At 36.9% G+C, this 17387-nt stretch overlaps 1 protein-coding gene across 1 annotated transcript; it reads right to left on the bottom strand.

The window, feature by feature from the left end:
* Positions 1-429: 429 nt before the first annotated feature.
* dpp4 (dipeptidyl-peptidase 4) lies at positions 430-12237 on the bottom strand. Its single transcript, XM_042404998.1, has 26 exons — positions 11862-12237; positions 11653-11740; positions 11044-11142; positions 9529-9620; positions 9312-9386; positions 9161-9213; positions 8783-8852; positions 8455-8575; positions 7436-7590; positions 7231-7328; positions 6973-7102; positions 6301-6339; positions 5632-5730; positions 5430-5500; positions 5109-5162; positions 4917-5029; positions 4779-4826; positions 4586-4684; positions 4047-4116; positions 3755-3949; positions 3462-3516; positions 3125-3224; positions 2969-3027; positions 2780-2852; positions 1240-1313; positions 430-1078 (listed from the first exon to the last, which is right to left on the bottom strand). The coding sequence occupies exons 1-26, from the start codon at positions 11862-11864 to the stop codon at positions 986-988; spliced, it is 2226 nt and encodes a 741-aa protein (XP_042260932.1). The 5' UTR covers positions 11865-12237; the 3' UTR covers positions 430-985.
* Positions 12238-17387: the final 5150 nt, after the last annotated feature.

Raw genomic sequence — 17387 nt, 5'->3', positions numbered from 1 at the left:
GATTGTCATCTTTATCTCAGGTCCAGATAAGTTGTTCTCTCACAAGTTGTTCCTTTTTTCAGATCACAACATGTTGGATGAATTCCTGTCAGGTTTCAGGATGTACCATAGTACAAAATGACTTACTATTGTCTTTAGTCTGTGAAAATCAGGCCATTTTAATTTAGTTGTACCTCTCTGCTGTGTTTGATAGGGTTGATCATTCCATACTCTTGGTTTGTCATAACTGTGCAGTATTCAGGGTAAGGCCTTTGAGTGTTTTATATCTTACCTGAAACATCAGTTTCAGTTACCTTTGGTTATTTGTCGTCCTCTTCTGCTCCTATTACATGTGGTGTACCGCAAGGGTCCATATGTTTTCACTTGGGTTATTATTGCTGCTGATGACGTGCAGCTCTATTTCCCATTAAAACCAGGTGAAGCACAAGATATTTCAAACCAAATTTCTCACAATTTTATTCTTTATTATTTTAGAAAACAGTTATTACATCAAACAGTCAACACTCTCATGAATTTGGTAAAACTGTCTAAAATTACTGTGGGTCATTATATTTCTGTGCATACAATAATGTAAACACTCTTGAATGTCCAAGTAGTACAAGTACAGTTTCACTGTTTAACCTTCACATATATCTATGTTTATCCAAAGTCAAACAATGACCTCTTTAAAAGTTAAATTAATCAAACAAACTTTAATTTCCAGAGAAGCAGAAGAGTCTAAATATATGCAAGAAAATATAAACAAAAAGCTCTTCCAAAGAGAATTTTCACTTCCATTAAAGTATCAACGACACAGAAAGACTTAAACATTGACCACTTTGTGCTCATTAAGTTTCTGCTCATAAATAGGTACATTTGAAAATGAAATAAGACTTTTTACTGACATTTGGAGTACTAATAATCAATTACAATTATAAGTCTTTATCTCAAAAATGATTCTTTATTCACAAGGCCATGAAATCAGATCTTAATGATCCAGTGAACTTCATGCAAAGCACCTCTGTAGGAAGTGAGTCATGTGAGTATAGACATGTTGATAGGCAGAGCCGGTCAGCCCATGATCCTTGTCCGTGTACCACTGAAAGAAGATGACAAACATATTTATGAATATTTATTTATACAAATTCACATTATTCAACATGGAGCAGATTTTCTTCTCATCATTGAGGTCAAATCTTTTCTCTACATAATGACAGACAGATTCTTCAGAAAGCACAATGTCCTTCAGAGAAGACTCACCATTGCTTCAAAGTCCACCTGCTCGTTCACCAGAGCTTCAGAGATCTCAGCTGCCTGCTGGAAATGAACGTTGTCTAGAAAAACACAACAAACAAATAAGATAAGGCTATCTGCCCATTAGAATAAATTAAATATCTTGAGCGGAAAGTGGATATTTATGTCTTAGGGTGATGCTATTAGGAAAGGTCACCATGTACTCTGATTTTCCACTGCAAATTTAATAAAAGTTCAACAATTGCTTTTCAAAATTGTTGTGTTGCTGAAGAGTTGCTCAAGGACAAAAGTTTAATCTGATGGTGGCAGTAAACTAAAGGTCAAGAGTTCACCATATTATTACAAATCACTCTCTTGGCACCATGAATATCTATGTTAATTATAAAGCAGTAGATCAATTTGGGTAATTTGCTTATTTGCTTTCTTTCAGTTTGCCTTAGCTTAGTATAAGGACTGGCAACAGAGGGAATCAGCTATATTGGCTCTGTCCAAAGGTAAAAAGTAAAAAGTCTGCCTACCAGCACCTCTAAAGCTAACTCATTAGATGTTATAGCTCATTAAGACGTACATCCATATAAAAACCAAAATGTAAAAACGACAAGTTCTGCTTTCACGGGGGAATTATGTGCTGGAACTAGTGGTGGAGCAGTGGAGTCTCCACTGGTTGCCTTACAACCTCATGGTGATGACAAAACCCCTACACTACAATACATACAGTATCTATTCATTGGTGTTCTTTACCATAAATAACTTTTAAAACTAGAGCACCTCTTCATAAGTTTTTTTTTTTTTTTACTGCGATCCCAGTTTTCCTCCAGGTGACTCACAAAGATGTTGTTAAAGCAGGTTGTCAGTTCTGTATTTTTGTCATTTTTTACTTTTGCATTAAATTTTACACATAAAATGCAATATGTATGATAGTGTTTCATGATCTTAAAAAGGCTATAAGTAAAGGCTTTAGTTAACATAAGTACTGTTGTCTGAGTCCAGGTTATTTAGGCTACTTCAAATTATATTAAATTCTTGTTTATGAAATGTATTGGTATACAGTATACTCATGGTGGAATTACTTCAAAACTTGAATTTGTGATATCGCCCAGCACTAATAGGCATTTCCTTTTTAAACTATTTCCATTGCTTGCTCTGACACTTGCTATGTCTGACTGTTGTCCATCTGGAAAACTCACAAACCAGAAAGTGTGTTATGTTACTATGACAACCAGCATCTTAGCTGCGTATAATTGCATATTTAATTATTTTTATTTTTCTGAAAATGTACAATTACCGTAAAAATTGAAAAAGACAAATTTTTTGCAGCACCCTTGGTCTATTGTTAAGGCACCCACGTTGGGAATCACTGCGGTAATGAAACAGAATTTGGACCTCTGGCTAAAATATGCACTAATGAATACAGGTTCAGATTTTGTTTGTGTTGTGTTGTGGATGGTGTACTGTAGCTAGAAAACACCTGGTATTACTGTATAACAGAAATGTATAAAAAAAAATAAGAAAAAAATCTAATAAATATAAACACCGCAAAACTCACCATCAGCTGTTCCATGAACCAGAAGATACTGCACTGAATGGAAATTCTTGGCCCTGGCAGTTACTGTTGAGTTCTGCACACAATCAGATTTGCATTTATTGGGGAGCACAGGCAACGGCATAGGTACTAATAACCAACATAGTTAAGAGATGAAAGTTAGTACTCTGACCATGAGTGTGTGAAACTTACATCGTAGAATACGGCATTGTCTGAAGGTTCAGTCATGTAGCGCTCTGTGTAGATGGAATCTGGAATAAACAGATAATTGCAGATATTGTGTGTCATTGCAGTGACTGAACCATCTCTGGAAATGTTGTTAATATAAAAAGGGATAAAAAAAAATACCATAATACTTCCACTTGGAGACAGGAGCGACTGCCATTCCACATTTAAAAACTCCACTGCCAGATCCCAAGACCATCGATGTCACATATCCACCATAAGACTGTGAAAAATAGACAGCTCATCATTGTGGCTCAAATCTGGTCTTGAGTAAAGAGCAAGCTCACTGACAGCAGGGTGAAACATTAACTTACTTTTAGAGCCTATTTATTGCCCTCTGAACTATGAAATAGCACATATGTGTTGCATATTATTTAAGGAACATTAATTATCACAGTTGTTCTTGTTTTTCTCTTACTTTGATAAATTTGTTTTAATACAAAGTGTTCTGACTACTTACCCAACCCCAAATAGCAACTCTGTCTTTGTCAATGAAGCCCATTTTGATGAATTCCCTAAAATACGGAAAAGAAAAAAAAAGATAAATTAGATGAGGGCAGGGTCTAAACTGGACCTTCTGTTCATTGCTGTCCTTACTGATGCTTGTGACATTTCCTATCTGTCACCTGGGAACATTTCAACCAGGGAAACAAGTAAAATCCAGTTTTATCAAGCTTTCCCGGGAAAGTGTGAATCTGTTTGTTTGAGCTGGAGATGCATTGACTTGTCTAAACTGCTCCTCGCTCTCCTTACTTGGCTGCTGTTATCTGATCTTCCACCTCATAGGTTCCCAGACGTTTGTAGATTTCATGCATTATTGTGTCGCCTTGGAAACCGCTTCCCCTTCCGTCAAAGCTGGCGACAATGATTTTCTCAGTGCTGGCCAGGTAGGTGGACCAGCTCACCCTGTAGGTGAAGTCTGCTTTCTGACTGCAGGGACCAGCGTACCTGGAAGGTTGAGCCAATATCAGTTTATGAGCCCTCCTTTGAAAAGCTGTTTTAATTTTATAATTTTATTTGATTGTTTTTTTGGATAAACTCTTACACATCTATTAGTAAGGGGTACTTCTTGGATTCATCAAAGCCAGGAGGCAAAAACATCTGGTACCAGAGATCTGTCAAAAATATGAACGTCAATAGAAAGACATGAATTGATTATTCTCAGTTTTGAAAAAATATAGGTATTGTTGTATTTTATAAGCTTATCATGTTAAATTTGTTATGTAAAATATTAATCTGACAAGTCAAATACTGTCAAATGAATGTAGTACAATATTCCCCTCAGAACTATAGTGGAGTAGAAATAAGAAAAACAGCATTTATCTAATATTAAATTAATGTTTTTTTTATATGGACAAGTACAGTATATAGCTTGGACCAGTTTCCCATACCACAGCATTTAGAGCCTAAACTAGTTTGCAATGGCCTTTAAAATACACCAAACTCAACAAGAAAACACAAACAATCAAGGTTAATAAGGTACAAATACCTCAAACTTGAACTTAAGTACAATATGTTAGTAAATGAACTTTCCACCACTGGTTAAATATTGAATGTTAATTAGTTGCTGCTGAATTCACTTACCGTATCCGGCAACTTTGATGGTACCACGACGCATGGTGGGCATTTGGATGTCAGATATCAGGCCGCTAAATGCGTCATTATTCTCCAAAACATTCATCTCTACAAAAATGTAAAAATAGAGAAAGCTCATAAGAATAAATAATGCCTTCTCCTTGAAATCATTTCAGCTTCAACTGTAAAATTTGTGACTTACTTTTACTATCCCTGTTATCCACGAGAGAATATTGAGGAATGCCAGGACCTTTGTGTAAAAATTACAGTAATATTATTTTTAGACACAAACAGTGGTATATAGCAAAAGTCAGAGGGAAAGTAAAAAAGTAAAACTAACCACTGCAGCTCATACGGTAGAAGGATGCATTGTGGCTGAAGTAAGCAGAGTTATACTGGCAGTTTTCTGCATCAAACCCACAGGTTAGACACTTGGCCTCTCCTTTGGTCAACCTGACACACAGACATGCACATACTGTTAGTCTGAAGAAATGCTGCCGTGAAGTAACAAACAGCAAAGTAAAGGCCTTACTTGTAAACATTCCTTCCTCCTGGCCTGCTGCCCTCTTGGTTACTTGAATAATATCTGTGGAATAATTGGTATGAATGAGCAGTGAGAGAGACTTCACACTGTAGCAAAGAGTGAATTCAGTTCATGAGACCTTGCTGATGTGTAGATTTGTACACATTTCTCTGCAACTCTATCATAACTTCAAGCAGATCAAAGTTTCCAGGGTGTATGTATAAGATGGAGTGCAGTCATACATTGTGGAAATATGAGAGAGGACTTATGTGCATGTCAAGTCTTATGCATTTGTATACAACTGTAAAGCAACAGATAAATCCTACTTACACACTATCAGGAGTGACTTTCAGAATGTCAATGACTTCCCATTGTCCAGAGGTGATCGGTGTAGTTTTGCCCTGCATGAATGATTCGGAACAGAGTATATGTGGGTGGGAACATGTTACAGAAAACCTACATAATGTTTCTCTTAGGTCAGATTTGGCTGCTGAACTAGTCAGTGTAATACCGGACTAATCATTCCACCTACCTTAACCACATGATGGATGTGCTTGTACTTGTTGGTGTCACTCATTAACAGGTAATAGCTGTTCTTGTCTGGGGCAAAAACTGGTTTTGGTGGAGAGAACTAGGAAGAACAAGTATATTAGCATAGTGCACAGTGACTTTAAATGTTAAGGCTACCATTATGCTATATTTTTCTTATTGTCAACAAAACTGTGAAAAGACCAAAACCAACAATGTTTCTTAATAATTTCAAACTTCCCTACTGTGTCTGTGAATCCCAGCCCCTAAAACAGCTGGGCACTGTAGTTTTTAGCAAATGTTACTCACACAGGAGGAAATAGTGCATTTGTTGGGGACTATTTTCAGCAGTGGATTAATACACATTTGTTGCTCTAGTGAGTGTTTCTGACAGCAGGACGGTATGTGTGGGATTTAGTCAAAATAAACTACAGTGTGTGTGTTCTGGTAATGAAGGAGCATGTCACCCAGTGCAGCAGTGGGACTCATTAATGTGTTTTTGTACAACAATGGCAAAAGCATAGAGGAATAAGATACTGTATATCAGGCTTTGATACACACACAATATGTGTTACTAGATCAATTCATTGTTGTTTTGATCTTTTGTGGGATTTGTTGACAATAAGACAAATTTAAAATATCACTAGATTTGTCCTTTGTGTACGAGACATACCCGTCCAATCCAACCGGTGGAACTTTTCACCTCCAGATGCTGTAAAAAGCAAGATACAGAATCAGTGTTTATAGCTGCACTAAGTTACATTTTTATAACCATATACTAGCCTTATCAGCCTAACCTCAAAAGATTTTGCAATACAGAATATGATTTTGAAACCTTTTAGCCAACAAGAGAAATTTGGCAAGCGGCAAGCCTGCCGTTACATATTTAATTGGAGCATGAAACTCAAATATCAGCATGCTAGTAAGGAAGGAAGGGAACTCTTTACAGCCAGTATGAAAAGAGGAACACTCACAGCAAGCAATAACTCTTTCAATATACATGTGGACATGTGAATATTGTTTTAGGACAGACTTGGAAAAGTGTGAACCTATCCAATACATTGTTGATGTGTAGCTAAATTTAGCCTGGCAATGCATGGCAGCTGGTGTCATGTTAGCAGCTGACATGAAGGCAATTAAGTCAGAATAAACCAGGTGCAGGTCTATAAAACCGATACCTTTTTTCCCAGGCTTTAAAAAGTGTTGTTGTATGCATGTTTTATTGCTGTTGAAATGGTTTGTGTGAACAGTAAAGTTGCATGAATCTCGTGCATTGTTTCTCTGTGTAATACTAGCATAATATTTCAGGTAACAAAAACTTGTTGTTCAGCACGTCCTGTTTTACCTCATCAGGAACCCAACTGGATCCATTAAAGCTGTAGATCTGAAGGATGAGGTGGTTTTGTAGTCTCTTTAACCACTGGACAGCCAGACGTTTATCTGTCACCCAGGTAACAGTGGCCAAGTAGTGCTCACTGTGGGTGAAAAACCAAAAACATGACAAACTGGAAAACTCATCTGTTTGTCTCTGATTTTCTTGGCGGATAGTAGTATGTATAATCTGCCACACATTTTAACCACATAGTAGAAACTGTTTCATTACATTTCCCTGAATGCCTCTGGAACAACAACTTCAGCAATTTTTGATGTGTTGTCAGTGTCCACAACAAACAGTTTCACAGTAGGGTTGGGAGCACCTGGCTGCACAAGAAAAGAAAGATACATCAGATAATCATAATGATTTTTCCAAGCGAGTGTAAATATTAAACCACAATCAGAGTGAAACAAGTCCTGGATGGATATCCCACCTTTGGATATGGAATGGAAACAGTGCTGGGGTACTGGTTATCTCCGTACCAGCTGTACTCTATATTGGGGACCTCTGTGTCGTTGAACTCAACATAAGCCACATGCTTCCCTCCAGGTGACCACCAGAGACCCTGATTGGATGAGTACATCTCCTCTGGGAAGGTGAAAGAGTGAAACTGTGTTAGGGTACTTCTTGAAGGTCAGGTTCATTTCCCTCTAGATCACTTGTGCTAAAAAAATGCATGTGCTGATAATCCTGCAAGCTGCAGTGCATCTGTGTTCTTTTATGCAAACACTGCAGCAGTATGGTTCATTGTAATGTTTTCACTGCAGCTAAAGAATTTCCTCAGTATTCTACTGGATAATTATTCAACCTTATAACTTAAAAAACATATTTTGATGAAATTACACTGTTGCATATCTTTGTTCAGTTGACCCTGGGGTTACAGATTCTCTAAATTCATGTATAATATTCATCAGTGGTGGAAGAAGTACTCAATCTTTAAAGGTCCCCTCCAAACATGTATTAAGATGTATAAGCATTTTCACCAAAAAAAAGTATAATTACCATTTTAAAATCCTTAAAATTACACTTCCTACTTCTTCCTCATTAAAAATTCCAGAATTGATGAATATGTAAACATGTTTCATTTCAAAAGTTTAACTGCTGGACACAAGATGTCTTCTAATTCAGCAGCTCAACAGCTATAGCTGTCAGATACATGTAGTGGAGAAAGAAGTACAACACTTTTATCTGAAATATAGCCTATTGGAGTAGAAGTATAAAGTAGCATATAAAGGAAATACTCAAGTATAGTACAAGTAGCTAAAAATAGTATTAAGTATATTACTAAGGTAAAGGTACTTTCTACCACTGATGTTATGCATATGTTCATATCCTATCCTTCATGTCTTTATGTTATATATCTTAGTAGTTGTATAAATAAATGTACTTGCCACTGGTGTTGATTGTTGATTTATAGTTTGACATTAATTTTGTATGTCATCTGCCACTTACCTTCATACACCCAGTCCGGGATCCCATTGAAAATCTGATTCTCCTTGCCATTGACAGTGACTTGCTGTAGCGGTGAACTAGGACTGGTCTTTATATACACGTTATTTTCCCAAACAAAGGCCTACAAATACAAGAAAAATACAAACTCATGAGTCCATAAAAGGCAGCCTGATTTGTTCCCAGGCTCCCATTTAGAACCCTTTCCACTCTGTTCTAACTTACACAAGTGTTTAGGAAAGGCGGCGTTTGATAATCTATCACCCTCCTCAAAGCAGGACTGTCACTTAGTTATATACATATAACCAGTCATTTGTCTGTCTAAGCTTACCAGTTTGTGTCCTTCAGGAGCCCAAGCAAAGTACTGGACTTTATGTGGCATGTCAGATCCAAGAAATGTGCTGAAATGAAGTGAAAAAAATGCTTCAGAAATTTGTGGATCTGTAGTGAGCCTTACTTTTCCAGCTGCAGCTGCAGCTGGCTCTTCAAATATTCTCTGCATCTGCTGCACTGATATTTTATGTTAAAATAAATATTATAAAGTTATCTACTTTGCACACATATCACAGACACAGATTTTGTAGATGCTTTCATCTAGAGTGCCTTGCAGTATCATAAATGCAAAGATTTAACTGTCCATTAGCATCCCAAAACTTATTAATTTAACATAATTAAAATTGTGCATGACATCTATAGTTAAGGTACTTACCCTTTTTTCAGGTCATAAAATGAATATGAAGCTGTAAATGAATGCCTCCACAGCTAATGGGACCAAAACAAAACAAGGTGCTGTGTGATTACTCGGGAGCTTTTAATATCAATCAGATTTGATAGTCTATGTGAATAAAAACTAAGATTACCTTGGAATAGTTGCTCATGAATGCAACATATTTTAGGTCAGCAGACAGCTCGTAATCATTAGCTCCTTTTTCTGTCTGAAAAGAAAAACAAAAACAAAAACTTCTCACAACCTCACAGACAACACTACATTTGTTTGGATGTCGTTTTCATGTTGATGTGGTTTATGCTGATTCTGTAAAAAGAGGTGCACAGATGCACATGAGGAGGATGACTTACAAACTTGTCACTGCTCAAGAACTCTGATTGCTTTCCTGTGAGCACATCGAAAAGGATGACTGAATCCTGTGGTTTATGCAGATACTCATGATCTGTGGAGGAAGAGGAGACAACTGATGCAAATTCCTACAGACATGAACTAAACAGTAACGCTTCATAATGATAGTGCAAAACACGCACTTAAGGAAGTTAATGCAGCTGTCATGATGATTTAATGCATGAAATAAGGCAGGGTGTATCATGATCTCCTGTGCTCACCATTTAGAAATGATCAAGTCACCATGACTTTATGTAATTGGTTAATGTGTACTCCACCTATGTATACATAAAGTTAGTTCAGTCTTCATGAGGCGTACTACTCAGCCTGTCAAAGCAGTTGTATGATGTCTTCTGTGGCTCTGGAGGAGCTTTGTCAGTTTTGACCCTGGTAAAGTCATAGTAATGTCACCAGGCTTATCTTGAACATTTTCAAGAGGAAGCCTGAAACTAGACGTGTGGATTTTGAAAACATTAAGGGGTAAGCTTCGATATGGGAGTTGTAGGATCCAGCATTTTTGACCCATAATAGGGCTTCTGCTGTGTTGCTTTTTTTCATCTGCATCATGTCACTCCCCAAATTTGTTTGATTTAAGTGCTACCAAATTATCTGGAATCCAGTTAGATAGAAAAGGTCATTGGGTCAGCCTCTCTCAAAACAGAAAAGTACATGTTATCATAGAAATATGAAGCTGTTTTTTATCCAACTAGCAGCCTGAATTTTTTCATTTTTGTTGTTCTTGTTGAAAAAACTTAACATCTAACAGGTGCTACTTGATGAATAAAGGAAGAAAGGACAGACATGTTTAAGCATATGTCAAGAATATACACTGAAATGAAATGAGAAAGAAAAACCTATTATTAATGTTTTCAAGAGTCTACAGAGCCCCTGAAGTCTTGAAAGATATAATAACATTTGGTTGCCCATGAACGCAACATATTTGTGCTCAGAAGTTATGGATCGTGTGCATTGTTGTTTTTTTGTTGTGCACGTAAAATAATATCTTGTTTGAGAGGATCCACCTCATGTGCGAACAAGTCCATTTCTTGTGTGCAGAAGATGAAAAAAAAAAGTTTTTTCAGCACCTTGTAGGATCCACAGGAATCTGATTATGACTTGTCAACATCACTGTAGATTGTTGTTGATTGTTGGATAATGCAGCAACATGTGAATGTTTTCATCTGACTTGCCCTTGATAAAAACAGCTTCATATGATACATCCTGCATTAATTCCTGCATTTAATCATCACAGATCTTGCAGTAATTACGCATTACTTAAGCATATCTTGAACACATAAACACTTATCTGAGTGAATCAGTAACTAGAACAAAGATGATTATTGTAGCTGATAGATAATAAACCATGCTTAATGATAGCACAGTACACACCTGGCTTTAATCCATGTCATCATATCCTACCTCCACCCACTATCACTCTTTTTTTACAGGTTCAATTCTGACAATAAACTGTCTCCCACCTGAGATCCACCTCATGCTGTAGGACCTTGGTTTCAGTGAACTGTTGAAGACATCCTCCAGGGTGAAAGATCTTTGATTCTGGTTTCCGCCCTGATCCTCTGCAACACATGTTAGACAGTTAGTACCTGGCACAGACCTGAAGGTCACAGGTTATAGATATGATAACATGTACACACATCATGGTCACTACCATAAAAAAACGTAAGTGTTGCAAAAAACTGTAACTGATAATGACCGGTGGAATATTTCTTACGTCAGTGCGTGCTTGAGGTATTTATGGGAATTGTCAGTGTGTGTATTGACCGCGTATGAAGCAATTTAAACACAGATCAGATAAACTGTAATCATCCCTTTGTGACGTAAACCAAGCTGATTTATACCATAAATGCAATAAAATAAAAATAACTAGTTCTATTCTTGGAAATTATGAGAGTGTGATTGCTACATATTTCCTATCAGTATTTTGAAATGGTGCCATTTAACAACAGTCCAAACGGATCGTGCGTAATGACGCGTGCGTAATGTCTTTCGGATGTGTTTAACGGCGCATCAGGCCACAGATGATGCATTAATACCAACATGTGAATCATTTAATAGCAAATACTCACCTTGCAAATATATAGCCGTGGGCACCGCTATCAAAATGACGACGACTGCAACCCCAAAGACTCCGAGGAGCACCTTGGCGATGGAAACCTGTTCAGGAATAAGTCAGCAAAAAGTCAGCAAACCGCTCCAAAAAGACTCGTACCTTGCCAGTTGTGAAGCATACTTGATCATAACATCGATGTGTGAGTATTAACAAGCCACCACCAACCATTGTTTCTGCGCTGAGGTGAAGTGTATAACCAATATCCGTCCAAATCACAACATCGATCCGGTCGACTTCACGCACGACGAAAACTGAAGTTATGCGACACGCTGGCTTCGCTGTTAAATATTATCTCAACTCAAGTTTCAAAGGTAGGGCAATAAATGTCCAGCGGAGTAAAGTTCGTCAGGTTTGATGGTGTGCCCGTGTTTTGAGGAAGGGCGCAGCTGCTTGTCAAGCTGTTCCCCAAGGTGTCCACTATTCAAAACAGTCATTCATTCAGTCGCCGAGATGAATCACCACCAACTCTTAAAGAATATGAGGAAGTCACTTTTAAAATGGCTAAACATGAGTTGATGATAACCGTAATTCTACTCGTAAATTGCAATAAATATTCATTTAAAAAATATACATTATTGAGAATGTCTGCAGCTCTGAAGGACGTTTATGCTGTATATTAACAAATGTAGTCTAATAGGGAGTTCCAGATATGAACATTTTTTTCCCGTCACACAGCTGGTGATACAAGCAAACGAGTTCCTTATTCTTCCTTAATACATGTGAACCAAGGAAAACCACAATCAGGCTGCTACATGAAGTAATATTCAAATGATGGAAAATTACAACTAGTATACAAAACATGAAGGGTATCTTATAGGCCAAATTCAGAATTGATCAGAATTATACATAACTAATAATACTGTCATGCGTCTACAAGACCATGTCAGGATCCGTGTAACATCTCATGTATGATATTCAATATGTACAGCATAGTGGGAGGTCTGGCACCAGACCTCAGTCTGCTGCCCCCCCCTCCCCCAATCTGCTTTCAGTAACACCACAATAGCTTCAAGCAAGACTATGTAACTTTTGAAAGAGGAAATAAGATATTCTTCTTCTTCCAAGTGAAAAGTTAAATTCTCAAAAAGTAAGAAGTGATAAGGCAAATCAGTAAAGCCTTTTGGCTGAATTCATCTATTGGTGTAATCAGAAGATTATGTGTCCCAGTATTTTGGAAACTCAGTGTACTGGACATATTTATGATTTCGGGGTAAAAACGCCATCTAATAGCCCAGAAAATACACAAGATGCTATGATGCTACGCTACATCTTTACTCAACTGTTTTTGCCTTGCTAGCAGCGTGGCTCTGTCGGTCTGTCCACCACTTTGGTCCAGACTGAAACATCTCAACAACTATTGAATGCATTGACATGAAAATTTGTACAGACATTCACGGCCCCCAGAGGATGAATCCTATTGACTTGAGTGATCCCTGGCAGGTCAAGGTTTTCACTTATCCAATGAAACATCTCAACATGTACTAAATTGATTGGCACACAATTTTATACAGACATTCATGGTTCCTGGTCGATTCATTTTAATAAGTTTGGTGATCCTCTGACTTTTCCTCTAGCGCCACCACGAGGTTGACATTTTTGGGGGAATGTCAACCTCGTGCTCCTCAAGATGAAATGTACCAACTTTAGTGATGCCTTCACTTTTCATCTAACGCCATCATCAGGTCAAGATTTGAACTTGTCTAACACTTTGGTTCATGACCAAAGTACTGGCCATGACCTTTATACCTAAACATCACCATGTTAAAATTGTCATTGTGAGCATGTTAGTATGCTGATGTTAGCATTTAAAGTACAGCCTCACAAGAGCCGCTAGCGTGGCTGTAGACTCGTAGTCTTTTTGTCAGTGCTCTTCTCTTATAACTGCAGGTATTATCTACTTTTGATTATTGACACGTAAATAAATGTTTTGTAACTTATCGGTCTCTTTCTCCACATTCCTCACTCCTCATGTCTTGAGGTCCTTAACTGACAGCTGTCTCAGATGACTTTACATAACTGTCAGATGACTGATAACATAGCAACTGGGACAAAGACTAATAAACTGACATAAATCGTATTTACATAATTATTAACAGCCTTCCTATGTTGATTTAGTTGCTGAGGGCAGCGTGACAACTGTCACCTGAACATGGCATACATGAGTGGAGAGTGTGAAAATTTTAAAAACAGATTCATGTATTTATAAGAGTAAAGTGACAGAACTACGTGGCAGCATCAAGCACATTTCAGATCAGGGAACCTGTGACCTAAAAGTCTATTTTAGTTCATGTTGCCACAGACTGTGGAAGTTTCCCTCTTTGTAGGTACTGCATGTGCTGACCAGTCACAGTAAATGCTAAAAGCCTGTTAAAAGCTTAACAAATATACAGCTGCGCCTTTATGAGGAATAGACATCATATTCTGCACTTGTTCCCCTCTCACCGGATATCCTCAGCAAACAAACAGACAGTGGATGTCTTCCCTAATGCAGCACAGCTTGTTTGAAGAGTGTTACTTCACAGATGCCTCCGTTTACCTGACACTAAACGCGACTAAAATCGTTTATAGGTGACACTTATTGGACAGATATATTGTCATGTATGGAGAGAGATATGGAGCAGAGAAAAACAGAGGGAGAACAAATGAGAAAAGAATCCATTTATGCAAATGTGTGTAATATAGATTCTCAGCAGGTTATTTCTTGTAAATAAAATGTTTAAACCATCGTTACATCACAGTAATATTTCAAGTTTCTTAAAAACCATACAATCTACTGTAACATTATGAATCAGTATTTTTGTCATGAATAACTCAAAAGAATGAGGAATCATATCACAATCATGTAAGGATTAGAAAGGAAATACTGGACAAACAAAAAGAATTCAATGTTAAAATTTAAAAAATTGTAATGACAATATGGAATATTATATTATCTTCATTATCCATAAATATATAGATTATTATTTTGATTAATCAATCAATCCTTTAGAGAAAAGCAGCACATGATGAAATTGGGGGGATTTTTGTTTGCTTAAATGACTTACTGTTACAATCAATTATCAATATTGTTGTGGATTAAGTCTGAAATCAACATTTTATTTTTTCACTTCTAATGTAACAATTCCTAATGAAGACCCACAGTGATTGTATTTGTACTTGAAAATCTTTGACTTTAACTGATGTTGAGGAAGCCTTTCAGGCAACCTCCCCGAGTTGGTTGATGCGAGAAGAACGAAACCGCAGTCAAGTAATGTCTTTGTATCAGCTGAATTTATTTATCGAAGATCTTCGGAGAACACTTCACAGAAAAACCTGCATTTGGCAAAGCGCCCTGTGTTCTGAGCTTTTGTCTACGTGCCAGAGCATTTTATACCTCGTTTTCACCCCCTTTTTGGGTGTATCTATTGTTTGGACCCCAATTGGCTCTTTGTCTATCATTTCTTAGAAAAGGAGCTGTCTTCCTCCTTCATTTTTTTTTACCCCAATTCACCACCCATCCTTAAAGTTATTTCTGTCTCCCTCAGTCTGGTTTGATCTAGTTCTCTATATGCTCTTAATCCACATATCTAACCACATACTTCTACTTCTTGCTTATGCATCTGCAGACACAATACTCAGAAAACAGTGAACTTTTAACTTCCACCTATTGTTGCATAACTCATCCTGTTGACCTGTCATCCTGTCGACAGTGGCAAGCAAAGGACATGACCTTTCGATATCACTTCTCAATTGAACAAGGCATATAAAACATATTTGGTTAACATAAGTTTAAATCAGCGTTGGGATTAATATGACAATGCTTGTTTCCCATTACCTCTCACACTGACTCCCTTAAGCTCTTTCTAAAGAGGAGTGTCCGGTGTTTATCCAATGAATACACAGACAAGCAGGGTTTGGGATTTCAACAGATGTGATGTGTCACACTCAGTAGGTTATTATAATAGCATTCTTGGCTTGAGGTTGAGTCCTGTTGACTTTGGAAGTTGTTTAGATCTGGGAATCACTGGTGTTAGAAATGAGCCAGTGAAGCTTTTAATAACATCCTTATAGGACTGTGTATATCTGCTTAATGTACTGTAACACCGTCTCTACGTCTGTATAATGAATCTGTACTGCTGTTACTATTTTACCATATTTGTATTTCTGAATCAGACACAAACACATGAAGGGTGGGATATAACATATGCACAATATCAGTCATGAAAAGTAACTATGTACATTTATATTTATTTCACAACTTTAGTTAATTGTAATTTTGTAGATTAAGATTAATAAAAATGTGATAGGTTTAAATAATTTAAGTTGTTAAGCATTAAACTACTTCTTTTTCTTATCCTTTATTTAACCAGGTAAAAGTCACATTGAGATTAAAATATCTTTTTCAAGAGCTTCCTGGCCAAGAGAGCAGCATAAACATTGTTACAACAATAAATAAAAACAACATAAATAGACAAATACAACTGTCACACACGACAAATGAGTGAACGCAATGTCCAGTTAATACGCAATACAAGATTATGGACAAATCCAGTTACAATGCATTAACAGGTAGGATTTTCAAACACTATTTCAGCAAAAATTTTAAGAGCAATCACACTGACCACAGTAATATTTTCTTGATCTTTTAAAATGGACTTTAATGCCCCAATATTAAACTAAGACAATTTCAGGTCCTTCTGTACATTTTTCCAGGAAGAAGGGCATTTTTTGCCTTGTCCCTTTATAACTTGAGGAAGCAGCATCTGTTGAATATTGTGAGAGCGTGGGGCACAATGATTTTAGTTTTTACACATGACTGTACACAGATAAAGAGGAACCAGCCCAAGGACTTTGTGCCTCAAATGTTATTTAAATGAAACCATCTGAGAATTTTTAAGGGGAAGTATTTCTTCAGTGTAACTGTTAACAACTCAAAGACATCTGAAATGTGACAAGTGGCCCCAAGTAGACATTGCTTTTTAGCAAAAAGCCTCAAGCCAAAAAATGTGTAAACCACTGGTTTAATCTTTTACAATGCATTGTCTTAATTTTTAATGTAAAATGTTAATCTGTAATATAACTAGTAACCATAGCTGTCAGATAGATGTAGTGAAGTAAAAAGTACAATATTTAGCTCTGAGGTGTAGTGAAGTATAAAGTACCATAAAATTGATATACTCACGTAAAGCACAAGTACCTCAAAATTGTACTTAAGTATAGTATTTGAGTAAATGTACTTTCCAACACTGCTTTTACTCAAGTAAAATATGTGAAAACTGCACAATATACACATAGATATACAGTGTACACACATGCATTGCAAGTAAATAGTGTACGGTATTTCATATACATTGTATGTGTTCTTTATGATGTTCATTAAGACACTAGGAAATGTGAAATTGCAGATCTATCAAATCAAATTGTGGATAAAATAATAATTGCAACATAGTTTCTGCTTTCATTGCTTGTCTTTAAAACAGGAATTTGCACACCTGTCATTTCACTTTGTCACATTTTAGGTGTTTCACAAAACTTTACTACACTCTCACAAGCCTTTGCATTGTTTCAACATGTTTTCAGAAGCATTGCGACATTTTTATCCTCATTCCTGCCAATAAATTTTATCATAAACCTACAGCACAATCAGACAGTCAGTTCCATCCACACACCAGTATTGGCATGTCACTGTGTTTAGGAAGTGTGTGCCTCCCA

This window comes from Thunnus maccoyii, chromosome 24 (genome assembly GCF_910596095.1).
Source record: "Thunnus maccoyii chromosome 24, fThuMac1.1, whole genome shotgun sequence".
In the NCBI taxonomy this organism is placed as follows: domain Eukaryota; kingdom Metazoa; phylum Chordata; class Actinopteri; order Scombriformes; family Scombridae; genus Thunnus; species Thunnus maccoyii.
The sequence above is the reverse complement of the archived record's forward strand: the minus strand, read 5'-3'. Positions and strand labels throughout refer to the sequence as shown.